Source organism: Dermacentor albipictus, chromosome 3 (genome assembly GCF_038994185.2).
Source record: "Dermacentor albipictus isolate Rhodes 1998 colony chromosome 3, USDA_Dalb.pri_finalv2, whole genome shotgun sequence".
Lineage (NCBI taxonomy): Eukaryota > Metazoa > Arthropoda > Arachnida > Ixodida > Ixodidae > Dermacentor > Dermacentor albipictus.
In genome coordinates, this window is record NC_091823.1 from 8,388,230 (window position 1) to 8,406,346 (window position 18,117).

At 40.7% G+C, this 18,117-nt stretch overlaps 1 protein-coding gene across 1 annotated transcript; it reads right to left on the reverse strand.

The window, feature by feature from the left end:
* Positions 1-8,398: 8,398 nt before the first annotated feature.
* Tim8 (translocase of inner membrane 8) lies at positions 8,399-17,832 on the reverse strand. The gene is made up of 2 exons (XM_070535040.1): positions 17,606-17,832; positions 8,399-8,744 (listed from the first exon to the last, which is right to left on the reverse strand). The coding sequence occupies exons 1-2, from the start codon at positions 17,699-17,701 to the stop codon at positions 8,568-8,570; spliced, it is 273 nt and encodes a 90-aa protein (XP_070391141.1). The 5' UTR covers positions 17,702-17,832; the 3' UTR covers positions 8,399-8,567.
* Positions 17,833-18,117: the final 285 nt, after the last annotated feature.

Genomic DNA, 18,117 nt, shown 5'->3' on the forward strand with positions numbered 1-18,117 from the left:
TTTCCCAGTATATTTCTACTGAAAGATATATATATATATATATATATATATATATATATATATATATATATATATATATGTGCATACACACACACACACACACACACACACACACACACACACACATATATATAAACACCACGTGACCGGCATCCCACACTTCACACATACTATTTTCCACTCTGGCACTCCGAATTCTAAGGCATAAATAAAAGCAAGCCATCATGATTGCACGTAGGTTTAGTGCAGCTCTTCCCTATTAAAGGAACCAGAAACTACAATTTGGAACCATACATTGCCTCTGTCAGACTGACATCGTTCTCAGCAAAGCAAGGATACAAAGTATCCAATTGTTGTGCTTTTCTAATTGCTCATTCTTTATAGTATTGTCGGTGTGCATTTGAAGTAACATTATTCGTATTCAGATTAGCCAATGTTGAATTAAGAATACTATCGTGTAAGCCAGGCAATACTAAAATTTGGCAAGAAAATATCGAAATCTGCCTGATTACTACAGGTGTTGCCTTCTTCATTACATATACCAGTGATATGTTCATTCAGAAACACCACAAACTGGCAGTTGGGTCTTTTCATTAAGAGAAATTCTTCGGAAGCTTTCTGTTGCCGTTAAAGACATTTCCATCATTTTATCATTCCAGTGTTCCTTTGTTTTCAAAGGAATTGAGATACTATGCCGCACTGGGGATACGTCAACATGCGCTGAGTAAATGGGAATACACACTTGAAACTAGTTACTTAATGTAATTGCGACAACTTACGAGGCGCACTTGGCAAGAACCACACAGCAGAAATCAAGACATTTGTCAAAAGAGGAATGGAAACATACTACAAAAGGCTTCCTTACATTTGTATTCATTTTAAATCAATCTTGTCTCAAGTACGATGCAAAACAAAAGCTGCAAAGTTATTGGTATTATCACAGTCATAGACAAGCCATAAAACACTGAAAACAGGTATGCACATGAAAGTTTCTTCCCGTTTTTTAGTGGTTACTACATTGACAAGAAAGCTTATTAATCTTTTGGAGTCTATGCCTTTTCTTGGTTCAATTAAAAAATGCCTATCCATATAGTATTAAGCAAGTCACATGTTCATCTTTTTGCAGTAACCTGCAGCGACAGCTTTCCGTGTTACCAACAACTTGTCTACATGTTATAGGCCTCCACTGGAAAAGTGTACTTGTACTTAATTGAACCTCAACAAGCAACTCTTCTTAAAAATGAGCATGGCGGAGCCCCAATAACTTTCAGGCAATACATCTGCCTCCATCGTCCCTCTCCCCCCCCCCCTTTTTTTTGCTCATTGCCATTGTTCCACTCCTGTATGTTTGTGAATGCATGCATGTGCAAGATTGAATTCCAAGCCATTCATGCTAGCACATCAACAGCCATTCATCTTTTGAGTTTTGTTCTGTAGGCATTCAAAGAGTTGTGAAGCGCAGGATAACAGGGGGTCTCTACGCTTTAAGCCAGCCATACAGTTAGATTCTATTACTGAAGAGCAGCTCAAAAATAAATAACTTCCAAATGTTAATTTCCCGTTTATGAATGTGCAGGGCATATGTTTACCAACAGCAAGTGCAGATAATAAAACAGGAGGGATGCAGGCAGATGCTGGTCCTCACTCGCACCAAAATGAACTTAATACGGTTGTACTTGCCCAAATTTAGGATTAGAATTTCTCCTGTGAGTAACGTTCCTGCGTGTGCCTAAGTAAAAGTTAGCTTGTTAGAACCAATGCAGGGTTTCTTCAATGTTCTTTGCTACATTTAAGTTAGACAGCTACCCTGAGGTAGTGAATTGAAGTTGAGTTGAATGAAACAGATGTGATGAAAAGTTTACTGATAACTAAGATACAAATTTACCTGGTAGCACTGGTAGCTTTTATTGCATAACATTCTCCATTATTTCTTAAACCATGATTCATATTGTTCTAGGAAGTTTATAGGCCATTCCAGTACCATTCAGTTGCATCACGACTGGTCAGGTTACAGAGGGGAAATGTTTGACTACAACTCTACAAAGGCAATCACGGAGAGCAAGATTTGCTGTCAAATTGCATCTGTTTCACATTGCACAAATTTTCAGAGTGCAGCTATTGGAGCAGATAAGAGACACGTACTCCCCTGAGCAAAAGTATACAGCCCAGCGATTCTACAATAAAGCCAATTTTCTTCTCTGCCTATGAATATAACTTGAAATTGAGGACTGCAGTTCAAACCTGGGATTGCAAACTTTACGGTGCACTCACCAATTTCAGTTTGCACTTCAAAATTACAAAAAAAATTTAAATTATGGGGTTTTACGTGCCAAAACCACTTTCTGATCATGAGGCACGCCGTAGTGGAGGACTCCAGAAATTTCGACCACCTAGGGGTCTTTAACGTGCACCTAAATCTAAATACACGGGTGTTTTCGCATTTCGCCCCCATAGAAATGCGGCTGCCGTGGCCGGGATTCGATCCCGCAACCTCGTGCTCAGCAGCCTAACACCATAGCCACTGAGCAACCACGGCGGGTTCAAAATTACCAATTAAATTGTTTTTTCAGCAAGCCTATGGTTCCGTGAAAACAGTAAAAGTAGACACCGACCACAAATGTTTATAGAGAAAATGATGTTTTGGCTTCCGTACGGAAGCCTTGTTCCCAATGAAGTTGAAGGTGGAAATGGTCCCGTTATGTAGGCTTTTAAAATGCGACATAGGCAACGTGCGTACATGTGGGGAAAGTTTCCATTATTGCGATTGTGGACTCAGTGGTCTGGATTTTTAAAAATTGTTGTCATGTATATTCCCGACCAGACGGGTTTCCGTCCAATTCTTGATTTAAGCCTATGGTTCATATACTTTTGCTTATGGGTAAACATTTGTATGATGTCATAATAACCGTTGCCTTGAATGAAATCATAATGGTTCCAAAACATTAAGACAAAAGTCTAAACCAGAAGCAATACATTTTCACGTGCATGAAGGTCAAGTACTTACAGTGAGGAGGTAAAAAAAAAAAAAAGATGCTGCCTGCACAAGCAGCTCCTGAAAACATTGCTGGCATGTGGGAAAGTTTCACTCCATATGTAAATGGTGTGCAATTTTCACGTTACTGCTTTTGAACATAGCTGCTCACTTCTTGCAAGAAAAAAGTAGTCGTGATAAACGTTTCAGGTAGCTTCAGCAAGGATTACTCACTGTAGTTTCATTCAGAGTGAAAGCAATGAGCTAGCAATTATGATCTTTTGTTGTTTGACATGACTGTCGATTAGATCCCTATCAAGGGATAAGGTCTGCAAAGACGTCGACAAATCCCTCTCCCTTTGCACATAAACGCAGAATGAAGATCGATGAGAATGAGCACGAGCAATGTACAAATGATGTTACTGCACAGCTTTCCGTGTGAGCATTATTCATGTTCAAACATTACACTGTTCTTAGCTTAGAGACCGCCCTTCATCAAAATGTGCTAAGTGAGAGAAATTGCAAAATCTTTTGCCTGTAGGCCCTGACCTCATGTGTCTACTTTCCTATAATGACAACACCTTGCAGAACATTAGGCCAGTATTTTTGTGCCGCATAAGCAACTTGGCTAGTATGTTTCCTGAGGAAATGCTGCTGCGCTCCACAAAGAATACGCAATACGATTTGATGCTGCTACTTTATGCATAAACTACGATTTTAGTAACCTATAATGTCTAATGTTAAAAGGCTTTGAAGTTTTCTTAATTTCAATTGCCTGAGAAATTAGGCATTCTTTCCCCATTAAGATTGAGGGAATCCACATATAAATCAAGAAAGAATGCATTTTCAAAACATGTTCATAACTGCTTAGTGCTAATCAATATAAAATATTGTGAAGCTTCTACAGGAATTCTATTCTTCCTTGTGCTTCATCATTGGCCTAAGCAGTGCCCCACCTGTATAATTACAAGAAATGACCGCTCTTAGGCAATGGGTGATAATAAAATAAAACCGGGCGAGAAGAATATAGAATATACTGGCTCAAGTTTACAGAAATATATAACACAGTCAGAAAATCACACCATTACTAAGGCAGCAAAAATACTGTGCAAAGTGCTTAGCTTAAGGACAAGCCAGGCTTTCTTCAACCAACAAATGTCATGGGAAACCACTCAAGACTGCACTCAAACTCCAAGTGCATTACATTAGCAAAAAGCAAGAAATGAGTTGTCGCTAGGGAACTTATGGAATGTCTGAATATAAACTTCTTGTTGATTTCATGGCATTATTTACTACCAAGAATGCGGCACTCATCAGCACATAAGTGAACTAATATCTACGAAGATCACACTTATGACTACACCATCATGGTAGCTCACAGCAGGCCAATTGCTGCAGTCTTTCCAATAAATTCAATCAAAACTGGATCACAAAATTTTTGCATTTATAAAGTTCTGCTGTATAAGGAATATACACTGCAATACAAATTATAGCAGAACTTTCAAAGGAATGCAATGATTCAGTGCACGAGACAAAAGTAGCCACTTAACAGTCATTAAATAGGAAGAATTTATTGAAGTGAAGTCATGGAAACCAAATGATACCCATTTAACAATGGCACCTGTTAAGCTGCAGCACTGGTTAATCTGCTAACAGCAGCTTTTGCACAGAATAGGGACATCCTCTTGTAGTGAATCACTTTCATAGTTTCTTTTCTGTACCAATACGTGTGTAGTATCATGAAGAGAAATGAATAGTTACTTAAAATTAAACATTTAAATACAGCACTGCAACAGGGACCTGGCACACCTAGCATTGACTGCCATGGATGTACAACAGCAAGCTGTCTTCACTAATTATTTTAATGCCCGATGCTAGTCACCATAGTCAGTGACAAGTCAAGAATGCAATGGCAAGTGCCCATCATAAGGATCACATACATACACATGCATATTGTTTCCCCGTTCTCTCTTATCCTTGGTGTCCATGCTCTGTCCTTGCTTTGCTTAGGTGCTTCCTAGTCCTGAATATTCTCATCTCACCCTAACAGGGGAGCTTTTTGTTCAAGTGTGTGTGGCACCCTTGCCTGTGGAAATAGATATATGAACTGGGCCGTTCCGCCTTCTCGGTGCTTGTACACACACAGGGGGTGGCATAGGGGGGGTAGCTGGAGTCAGAAGTACATTGGACAAGAGGTTATGAAAATCTGTTTATCCCTTTTCCAAAGACTGCTTTGTTGCACTTTGAGCTGCCCTCTTGGTAACATGGTGATTTCGGTGATGTTTGTGGGTGTGGTGGGTGACTCAATGTGCACAGTGGGAGCAGCTCCTTTTCATGCAAGAAACTATTGAATGAAGCAGGGAGAGGTGTTTTATTGGAAGGAATGCCTTTACATTCTTGACTTGTCACTCGCTACAGATCGTGTCTGTATTCATTCCACAAGGTTGTTTCATTTTCACTTTATAACAGCATTAGGCATGAAATGAGCGATCTAAGGGCTATAACATCTTCTCTAGTACCTATCAATTGCAGCGCAACACTGCGCAAACACACACAAACTACAACCACTTGCTCCCAACAAGATTAGGGAGAAAGTTCATTCTTTTGGTTGCTAAGAAACTAAAACTGCTTTTCATAGGGTTGGGAATCAATAACCGTTTACAGAGTCATTCCATGCCTACTGTACCAACAGTAGTGCTCAAGTAATATCCATTTCCCTAAAAAAATTAAATGTAGAGAAGCATTACGTGCACAGTGCTATCCCAAAATGTTTTAACCAGAACACATTTTTTGCACCCGTTAGAGCCATTTGAATTTTACGAAACGGTGGAAAGCCAGGTACGAAACAAAAATTTGCCAAAAATTGACCGTTTTGCACATTCTTTCAAACTCTGCATTCTTGCATTGTTTGAACATTGTGCTTTCACTTTAAAACAGTTTCACAAAGTGCTTTTATGCTTTCCAGTACTTAGCACCAAGGTAAAAATGCGCTAATTATAGCATTTTGGGGAAATCTTTCACAATGAATGGACACGAAAGAAAACCTGGAATTATTTTTATAGAACTGTCCCTAGAACATACTATCCTAAAATTTTATTTCCGCTCATGTGCTGTGCAGAGGCTCTAAAATAAAAGGCCGACTTTGGCAAAAATGCAGTTTTGTCTATGTTCAGATGGTAACACACTAAGGTGGCCCATGGAAAAGCATGCAAAAAAGCAGACATATTTGAGAAGCATTACAACTTTTGTCATGGAAGTTTTAATCGAAGTCATTTGCTTTTCTACCCCCCAAAAAAAGTTTTTTTTTTCCCCCGAGTTCCATCATTGCAATATTTTTTGTGCTTCTACTCCCGCCAACATGCTACGAAGTGGACACACAAACTGAATTTGCTGCATAAGAAATGCAGTGATTTATCTACAGCATATGGTTCTTGTTTTTCATACTGCAGTTGATTATTATATAGTGTGATCATTTCCAAGTTTTACATAATTTTTAATAATCACCTGTCGTAGATAGCATAATCCTTGTTCTTGAGCTAGATTATTTAGAGGCAGACATTACTAGCATGAGAAATCTAAACAGAGGTACAGCTAATTAACAATTCACTAATTAACTGAATTGGTTGCCATACAGCATATACTGCAATTTCCAAATTGTAGACAATGAGCCTGCAAGACATATCCACTTGAAACAAATTTCCAGGGTGACACCAGCTTCAAGATATTTCCCAAAATATGGGATGAAATATGTGGGCATTCCAGTAACTTTTGTGTTTCAATGCATAAAAGAGCACTTTGATAAAATTCTAAGTGCAACAGGGCATTATTTCAGCGTTTGATGGCACAGATCTTGAAACTAGTGTCATTCCGGAAATTTATTCGAAGTGGACACCCCTTGTAAACTGACCAAATTCGTAAATTGCAATATGTGCTGTAATGTAATTAAGATGCGAATTAGCAAAATTTTAAAATTAGTTGCATATGTATTTTTATTTCTTGTGTAAGTAATGTACACTTCTCCGACCAAATCACTCAAGGACTAGAATTCAATAATTCAAGACAATAATTCTCTAGAGAACAATTCAAGCAAAAAAATTTCAATCAATGCCCATGCCTCTCTAAACACATAAGGCTGCATATGCAGCTGGCATAATCAAAGGCAGTCAGCCCAAATGCAAAGCGCTACTTTCATTTTAGGATTCTCTTAGTGCTTTCAAAGCAAAAGTAGCATGCGCTGTGACTGAAGACTAATAATAGCTTATTTATCTACAGTAGATACATACCTAATACCACATATGTGGTTCTGCTAGCACTGGGCCTCAAAAAGAGCTATAGAACTTCCCTGCTGACTTTGTCCTCATACTCCCTCCACTACTGCATGTCACTATCCATATTTTGAAGGTGGACATAAAAATGCAGCCTAGAACACACAGCCGACATGGTCCAGACCTTTGACAGTTCACCATGTTGTTGACCCGCAGTGCCTTAATGCAGACGCAGTCCTTCAAAACAGTCATTCATTCCTTTTTTTTGGCTTCCTGTGGAGCAACTTTTGGGAAGTTTCCCTGCCTAAGCAAATATGAATCACTGCTTTGCCATAGTACACACTGCAGTTTATTCATGAAGTGTGTAACTCGTGTGGAGAATCCTTCGGGGCTCTGCTTAAACTACTGCTTACAATGGAGACCAGAATTATTTAGGATCATCATCAGTTACAAAGAAGAAAAAAAGATGTGGCTATAAGACAAAAACATTATCAATTACACAAGATATAGAACTTGGTGAATCTCTGTGCTGCAACTAAGCTCTAATCTCATCAGGCTTTTCAACAGCATCGTAAAAATTGTAAAGAAGCGTCCCTGTTGTGAAACCCCAGATGTACACACATCCTACTGCTTTGAATGTGTTCAATGTTGTGCATTCTCATGATTGTGTGTTTTATAGACTGTAAGCTGCAAGCAGGTAAATGCATGCCCATCATCTATTGTGGTAGCAGCAGATAATGAACAGGGTCCTGCACATGCTTACCGTGAGTCTTCATCCACTTACAATTTTTTTTTTTTATTGTGCGAACTCTGCATGCCAACCTACAAACAGTTTGCCAAGAGGCTTACTCCAGACACACCTGTTACAAGGTGTGGCAAATTCCAGTCTCGTGACCTGATAATTTATAGCTTTCCCTTAGTTCATGTGAGTGCATACTGTGACATTTCCCTGTTTAATAAAATTTCGCTACTGATGCACCAACATATGTCCTGCATTCATTCTACACGGCCTATAAGATTCTGGAAGCAGGTGTCACTGCAGTCCAAAGGTAAGGGTGAGAACACTAGGAATGCATGAAAAGAAAGAAGTCACTGAATGTAGAGGCAATACAAACAGCTGCGGATGCGAGAGTACTGCACCTTCTGTTCATTAATTTCATCATTCATCAAGTAATAATTTTTAATTTGTACTACTGAACATGATGAAGCCTGGTGAGACTTGCCACCGTTGTAGTCAACTCCTGGGTTTTGTTTTTCTTTCTTTCTTTCTTCCAGATGAACAGTGATGCAATAAATTTGCTTCGTTCAATGACCTAGATTTTCACACAGGGCTATGTGTGGCCAGCAGCTGACCTTTGCAGTAACTGTGCAAAGCGGTTAGTGATTGAGAGTGATGTGTCGATAAAACGCTCAACACAGTTTGACAGGCAGGTCTCTGTCCGCCCGTCCAGCTTGGTGCCTGGCTTGTCCATGCACTTATCCCAGCAAATCTCATTGAGCCGATGGACCTGAGAACAAACACACCATTGTCAGTAACATAGAAACAATGGGAAATGATAATGTTCCTTTCTTCTAAACCACATTTTCACACCGTCAGAAGTCTGGTGAACTCATCACTTAAGCATGGCATAGCCTGGGAGTGCCATATCCCCCTCCTCTGGCTGCACCCTTGCAAAGTTGATAACTACAGTAGACTCCGTCTAAGTACGACTCGAAGAGACAGGAAAATGTGCTCCATTTCTCCAAAGTTCCGTTTAAGTGAAGGACACAAACGTCACCCAGAATTGTTTTATTCGAACATCCCAGTGTTTCGATATTATGGTGGTGAAAAGAGATGCTCTACTGTGCTCCGCTTTTAATATTGTAGCTTCTTTTGCATGAGGTTTTGTTCATACATGAGACAGTTGCCACTAATTCTGCACAGTTCTCGCATTCGAAATAGCGCTGCAGAGTTTTAACAGCATCTCTTGCCGTCTGGTCCAAAACAGTAATGTGCACAGAAACAGCAGCACCTATGTCTTCGTCAACAGATTTATAGTCTTCGTCAGGAACTTAACCAATAATATCCTCAACTGTCTCATCAGAGCAGGTAACGAGGGCATCATCTGAGGTCTCTTATTCCTGGCAATGAGAATGAAGCAGTAGTGGCAGCCTGACCGCAAGCACCTACCTACTTTACAGTGCTCTTCCTGCTCGGGGATCATTATACTTGCCTAACGAAGTCCTCATGCAACTTGGACATCTTTAATTAGCATTAAATTTCCCGCAACTGCCTGATGGAATACTTATTATTTATCTTTATTTATACCATCATTATTTGGCATGTTTGTCGTACTTTTCTAGTCCCATGTGCTGATGAGGTAGGTCATAGTTTCAGTTAAAGTTCCATTTAATATGAGTTCACAAAATGATGACGGGTCTTATTTAACACACATTTTCTAACATTGCGTCTATGGGCGGCCAACCAAAGCTGATGACACTTCCGTTTATCCGGCATTTCCATTTAAAGGTTCCAATTATCTGGAGTCCACAGTAGTTTATGAAAACCCAAGTTTTGTAATTGGTCTAGCTGGATAACTTATGCAACGACAACCTGATAACCATTGTGTGTTTCACAACTGCCCTTTTAACCAGTTTGGAATGCCTGGAATAAAAGAGCTCAAGATTGTTTACTTAAAGGGACACTAAAGTGAAACAATAAATCAGTTTAGACTAATGAAGCATTGTTTGAGAACTCTGCAGGCAGTCATTTCAAAATAATAGTTTGATTATTAGATGAGAAAATGAAGGTGAAAGTATGAGTATTTAAAATTCACACTGAAACCCCGATGCCGGTACGTCAGTGTGACGTCAGGAATGCCAAAGTTTGTTTTCGCATTTGCGCCGCATTGGCTGAGTAAAGGTTCCCGAAACTTGCTATGTTCAATATCTGGTTCCTTCAGAACACAATGTAGTCAATCTGTACCGCTATATACTTAAATATGCCCTAGAAGATGCCATCAAAATCCATGACGTCACAGCGACCAGGTGCGCGAACTTTAAGGTGGCATCGCCACCCATCTTTCGTTCTTGCGCTACTTCAGGCTTACCAAGCGTCTTATCGTGGTAAGAGCGGTGTTTTTGGCGTTGTAGAAAGGTAACTTACTGATGCAGAAGAAATCATTTTTCTCTTTAGTGCACCTTTAATGTCCACACAAACAGCACACAAGTTCAAAAGCAAGGCTCAATCACCATTATTTAAAACTAATATTTTTATTTATAGCTCATATGCTATTTCACTTTTTTTTAATGCACATTATATGGCGAACCCATTGAAAAACTGTGTGGAGCTAAAAAAAACCCCTTCCTAATACAGGGCAAGAATGTGGAGTTTAAAAAGCAACTCCAGCGATATTTTTTTATGTCCACTGGTCTTAATAAAATTTTGAATACACATTGTCCTTTGCACTCTGATTATCAAGGCCAAACAATGTGGTCGCAAGTCATTTAGTATTCCTGAAAATTAATTTTAAAGATTGGTTGGGTTCCCAACTCATGACTTTTTACTGGCCACCCTGTGTTTGCGACATCGGAGACTACACCGCCACTGTCGCTAAAATCACGGCTGTCTAGTTCGGAAAATCTGTAAAACCTCCCTGTGTCGTCAAGAGACATAATCAGCTTTGCTTCTTTAGCGTTAGCACCATTTTTAATGTGTGTTTACCATGCATTGTGTGTGTTAACATTATGGTAGTGTAGGATCTGATGTTATTGACTCATTGTGACGTCGCACGAAGGAGCTACCCATTTCAATTTCGGTATCTTGTTCATTGGTTATTTATTTATTTATTGAAAGATACCTTACAGGCCTCAAGGTGAGGCATTGAGTAAGGGGGGCAGTGCATAGAAAATGCATACAATACAAGACATCTATAAACCCTATCTGTTTACAAACTACAACCGCAAGTGCAACCGAGATGAAAAAAGAATTATTTAGTTCACAATTCACTAGGGAAAAGAAGAAAACATAATATAATAACAAAGAATAAATCATGCAGATTGTTATCAGTGAAGTCATGTAATTAACAAGATCAGAGTGTTAAACAGTAATAATGAATAAAAATGACAGAAAAGTTACAGACGCGACATTCCAACGAAACGGTAAACATAGCGACATAACGGTAATAATGCGACAATAAGCTGTAAAAGATAGTGCAAGTACAAGAAAGCATTGTGCGACAAACGTAAAACTTCACATTTCTTTAGTCTTGCATTCAGTCAAGGCATTGCGGAATGAATCGTACTTGGACTGGCATGCAATGCTGTCCGGGAGCGAATTCCACGTTCTGATAGCACGAGGAAGAGCACAGTAATGGAATGCTTTTGTAGAACTGTAAAGGTGAGCATAACTGAAATGATTATGAAGCCTATGTGACGTGGAGTAGGGTCGTTTCACGCATGCAGGTGTTCGAGTGGAGTGAAGGAATTTGTGGAACAGTGATAAAAGGGCAATGTCTCGGCGAGTGTTCAAGGATTGTAATGAGAGCTTAACTTTCATTTGTGTTACACTAGACTGGTAGCTGTAATCGTTTATGATGAAGCAGCTTGCTCTGTTCTGAATCTGTTCTAGCATTTCAATGAGGTATTTCTGATGAGAGGACCAAATGGAAGATGCATACTCGAGCTTGCGACGAACGAGAGTTAGGTAAGCTAGCTTGCGAACATGTTAACGAACATTTCTTAAGTTGTGTCGCGAGTACCCCAATGATGGGGAGGCCTTAGCTTAAATGGATGTGATATGCTCTGTCCAAGATAGATTCGATGTGAATAGAACTCCTAGATACTTATATTGTGTAGCTGTTGTAACAGTAATTGTTAATATGGTAGGGATAAGGTGAGGTTGCCAACTTCCGGGTAAACAACATTACTTTGCATTTTGTGGTATTCAAAGTCATTATCCATTTATTGCACCAGCTAATGATTTGTTGAAGGTCTTGCTGAAGAACAAGATGATCATCTGAATTTTTAATTGGGCAATAAATTATGCAGTCGTCAGCGAATATTCTGATGGTGGAGGACAAATTTTGAGGTAGGTCGTTAAAAAAGATTAGAAAAAGCAAGGGACCGAGGACGCTACCCTGAGGTACACCAGAAGAAACGTCTGTTACGAAGGAAAAGCAGTTATTTGCAATAGTAAACTGCTGACGATTAGACAGGAAATTTCAGAGTCATGACAGGGTAAGACAGTCCAATTTAAGTGCAGAGAGTTTTGATATTAGGCGACAATGTGCGACTAAAATTATCAATGAATTTCTAAACAAATCAAACCACCCTACCGGTGACAGGACTGTCAATGCCAATTGAAAATGACAACATCCTAATATGGTTAAAAAAAAAACGCTGAAGTTGCCCTTTAGGCCCGTCGTGTGTGGAGTTAATAGCTGCCATCCGGAGTAGTGATAAATGGACCATTGTTTGCACTGACACTAAAAACATTCTACGAGCCCGTCCGCTTTCACCGTTCACTATGTGCCATACATAGAAAAAGGCATTAAAGCTAGACCAGAAATGCCTAAAGCCTACACTAAAAGGGGAAATGCAAGCAGTATGGGAAGCCCTAGTAAACACCTGACAATTGAGGATGGAAGGAGACTAAAGGGGATTTGAAATAAGAGGATGTGCCACTCAAGCATTAATTACGCGTGCACATGCAGCCGTCCGCAACCCCCCCCTCGCTGCTTATAACGGCATTAACGTGTTGATTATGCCAAACCAGGCATTGTGCAAACAAATTAAGTGGAACCTCCCTGAATGATAGCTATTAAAGATATGCATAGTATTATATGGCGGTCGGTGTGTTGTGCAATGCACATGTTCGGCAATGTAAATAGAGTGAACTCTTGTTAAGACAAACTCAGTTAAGTCAAATTCTCACATATAACGAGCAACATGTGAACGTTTGCATGGTTCTCCATAGACTCAATGCAAAAAAAAATCCGCTTAGGACGAACCGCCTCAGATGTACTTTTCGGTTAAGACAAACATTCGGAGTGACTGCCACCGCTACCAATCATGGAAACAAGGATGCCTCAATGCGCCGTGCCAGCGGGCGCCCGCATCGAGGCCCCGTACTGGAGGCCTGCGGTGCACATCTCTTGTGGACAGAGGCAAAAACAAAAGGAGGAAGCAAAAAAATTGACCGCCCTTCTACTACTGTGAAGTGAAGCTCGGGATCTGCAGCTCTTCGTTGTCGTAACAGGCCAGCTTCATGCTCCCTCATATGGCGAGGTGAGCACGACGACGACGAGCCGTTTCTCGAGCATGTTCCTGGCGGCATTTATCAAACACCGCCCGTTCTTCGGCCAAACGCACGATGCGCGGCCAACCCATCGCAGCTCCGATAGTGTTCCAACACTAGAAACACTCGTTCCTTTCACATTATCTAGACACACGACTCCTAGTGGAAGAGGGAATGACATCAGCAGCGCAGCAGGATTCTTTGTTCAACGGGTATATTGCTTTTTTTTTAATATGTATAGCAATTCGTGCATGTGTGTAGCTTCAAGAGCAGCTGGTTTTTTAGCGTTACATCGCCGCCGCAGGCTAGCAATACATGCTTCGCCTGAAAAAAGTTCGCGATGTTTCACTTTGTGAACGCGAGTGATGCACAAGCTATAGCGCACACAAAGCTATCGACCCTTGGTGGGCCTAGACACCTACACTGTCCACATCGCAGATCGTATTCAAGACAGGGCTTGCGCGGCCATGCCATACGTACCAGCCGCCAGAGTAGAACCCCCCCCCCCTCCTGTAAACATTCGCTTACTAACTAAATTAACAAGCATTGTGCCAACGCATAAAGGCAAACATGAACACATCACACTTTATGACCGCGGACGTTCGCTGTCAAAATGCTGGCATGAGGTATCGCGGCAGCAGCAGTGAGCAAACTGACTTTCATGCTGTCTATCAGTTCAACACAAACTGAGCAGAGAGAACTCAGCGCATGCAAAACTATGACCCATCGGCCCACCTAGACTGTGCCCCCAAAGCAGATCGCTTTCAAGATAAAGCCCACACGACCACGCGCAGCCGAAATACAACCCCCATCCCCCCTGGTGCCAAGCACGCAACAAAAGAGGGCGTGCTTCTTCTCCCCTTTCCTCCCTTTGTGCACGCGAGATTGAGCCGTCATCGTCGGCTCATCGTCGCATGCTTTCACTAACACATACAGTGTAAGGTGCGCAAGGACGATGTTATCACAAGACGGAGCCGGTATGTTCGTATCGCAAACAAAACCTGTAGAAACTGCTAGAGGAGGTCAACCCCAGCATGTTACCGCCTACCTTCCTCCTCCACGATGCTTCGCTTTGTTTCTCCTTTTTCTACCAAGTTTTCAGTAAAGTTCAGCTAAATAAATATTTTTGTCATTTTTCCGCCTCTGTAAGTCTACTTCATTTACAGTTTTGAAGCAAGATATTTGGATGCATCTGATCATGTTGCCAATTATTCGTCTGATAAGATGAACAAATTTTCATGGTCCCTTTGAGTTTGTCTTAAAGGGAGTCTACTGTACATGCACCTCTCCACTCGTACTCCTCACGCATATAGACCTTTTTCGCAGCGATCCTGTAGGTACTGCCATGTTTGATCACGTGGTGATGCATCCATTGCTTGCCTCAGCTACCATTATGTTTACAATGGATGTGCATGATGCCAGAGCATCTCAGTAAAACTCTGTTTCGGCGGATATTGTAGATGGTGACTGGCTGAACGACCTGAAGATTTTGCCACAGCTTCAAAGGACATCTAAGCACTTTTGGAGCTCATTACACCTTTCCAAAACAGCGTGAGCAGCATATATGGCGCTTGTACCAAAAGCAGCACTAGAAGTGTATTGCAAGTTGTCCAAATTTTTCGTTTATGGATTAGTCAGGATCATTGTGTTTTTCTCCTCGTTATTTATTTGGAAAACACTTTTAACAGTACCTTGTCATGTTTCCGATTCAGAAAACTTCGTCGCTGCGGTCATTATCTGATCGTTTATATTCTGCTGAATTGTTCGCAACTGTGCTTAGTTGCAATAGATTTGTTCTAACCGAGGACAAGGCTTGGAACATAGATATTCTGTACTTTGCAATAGTTTGTAACCAAGACGTATTATCGCTAGTCCCTCACTTACTCTGTGGACCATTACAAAACGTTCAGCTTCGAACATTTGCGTGTTGTCGGTGTAGTCACTCATGCTTCAGCACATTGATTCAAGTAAGCGTCCATTCATTTATATTCTTGATACGTTGGTAAAAGAGTGGGCGTAAATTTGCATGTGAGTTGGGGTGGATGTGTGTACATAACGTGCTAGAAATTTACTGGGCCAGGAAGTGGCGCTACTCCCTCCGTCACTGTGCAAAGAGTGGTACTCACTCTTGCCATCGTTCTGGAGTTGAAGTCCTTTCCTTTGAATTTAGCGATACAACACCTGCGGATGAGTGAATTCTTTTATCCTTGAAAAAAGCCATGCCTCGCAAAGTGCCGGCAACACAGGCGGTCCATGAACTTCGCCACACAGACTCATTCTATTTCTTGATATTCCAGTCACTATTTTTGCAGCCAGCTACTGCAGACGTCTTCCCTCTGCCATTCTACACTTTTCAGCATGAATGGAGCACGGTGCGTTAGCAATCACCCAGTTAGATTTCTGACAGCCGATTGCATAGTAGCAGGGCAGAAGCAGTAGTGGTTTCGTATTCGTGAACTTTCGCTGAGGCAACATGTGGCGCACTACCGAAAGTGCCGCCTCATTCTTCTAGAGCAAAGTGCTGTGCAAAAAGTGTCTATATAAATAAACAATACATGCTACATCAGCATAACCCCATCTCACGTCATTACCATGCATGACACATTCTACACCATGCCAACTGCCATATAATGCTACACTTATCTTGGACAGTTTCCATTCAGGGAGGCTCCGCTTAATTTTTTATTTCTGACAGTTTCATTTCAGTATTAAGTACCAACTGTGCAGCTCATTTTAACTCCTGCCCAAACTGCATCTACTTTTTTATCATTAACCTGTCCCTTTTTACGCCTTTTAGAAGTGTAACCATGATGACATTGTGCCCAAAGGCCAAATTCAGCTAAAAAATGCTTATGCTTAAAACAATCATCCATCTCGTCCTACCAAAGAAGAAGCTTTCTTCCATGTGCAAGCTAAGTATGTAAAAATGTAAACGTTTAACCCCTTCGGGTTAAACGTTTACATGTGCTATGTGTTACATGTGTTACATGGTTAAACGTTGGCATAGGCTATCTTGGCACATGCCAAATAGCACAGCAAAAGCACTGACAAAAATAATAAAAATTTAAATATGTAGCATACATCTTCCAATTGGACCTGTTCTTCAATTTGTAAAACGAACAGGCTTCAAGGTCGGTGTTTGTTCACGGTGTCAGTATGCAGTCATGTAGTGGGTTCACTTTCATTGTTATTCTCAATGTTCTACAAAAGGTATATTTTTTAAAGTGGTTGGATGTTAAGTATGCTACAGATAAAATGATTATGTTCACATATTTGATGTTCCTGTTGAGATTTCTCGCATGGAGTCCACACTCAGTAAACTTTATCTGTTCTGCAGCTGCAAACGTTTCACGAGTCTGAAGATGCAAGAAATGTGGTGAAACCTAATTTTCGGTGGACAGAATTAAATGGCGCCTGTAGGGGATAAAGATATGACTTAACATAACATTGTGACAACGCATTGCGCAGAACACTTAACCGTCGTTATAACTAAACTGGAAGCTGGTTATAACGAATAACGAACTCGAATAGACAAGTAGGTTTCCTGCATCGAATCACCGGACTTCTTACGAGCCCTATTCGATGAAGTGTTGCACAGGCTAGTTCATTTTGCCCCGTTTGTTCACTGTTACGCTATTTCTGAACAACACGGTAAAAGGCACACAGGCCGCACCACGGCCACAGCTTCTCGGGGGATTAACAAGGAAACAAGGCACTATTGTGACCTTCACCTCGGATTTTCGTCGAAGAAAAAACACCGCAAGCTTCGAAGGAAGTCCTCAGAGATTAAAACACACTCTAGGTGCTTTCGAAATCGCTGTTAAAATGAGAGGACCATGAGAAAAATGAATGAATGAATGAATTAATGAAATAACGCGCAAAAGAAAAGTTTAAGGCACAAGCCACCGTAGCCGCAAAAGCAACTGCTACTGTCGCCTACACACGAGCTAGTCTGCACCATATTGGGCCGTCGTTCACAAAGACGAAGACCAGTAACAGCACGTCAGCAGTATTAGAAAAATAACCGTGCAGAGAAGCAACATGCGAAAATATGGACAGTTACAAATGACACAGAAACCCACGTGTTCCCACCTGCGCCTGGAACTGCGCCTTCTGCTGTTCCACGGCCAAGAATTGTTGCATTTCTCTGTCCACACCAGTACTGGCTTCACCGGAGTCAAACGACATGCTTACTTAGTGATCCCAGTAATGTTTACAGTCTATTGTATAAGTATCACTAGCTTTTAGCCCCAGTGCTTTGCTTACAGCAGCACACAGAGCGCCGGTAGCGCCGGTCACACAGCCATAGAATCATAGAGTTTTATCATGTAGCCATGCATCGAAGAGAAGGATAAGGTAAAAGTTTCCCATTAAATGTTATTATTTCCTTTCATAATTGTATTTTTAACGCAACTACATTATTTTTCTTTTAGTAATCAATACTATTTGCATCAATAATGGCATCAATTTGTTGTCAATTAAAACATTACCAAAATAGAATAATTACATAATTTGTAATATGCAGTAGATTACTTAAATAAGTGTGTTTTTATTATATTGTTAATATTTTAATAAACTTGTTTTTTGGTAATTTATTTGTTTGG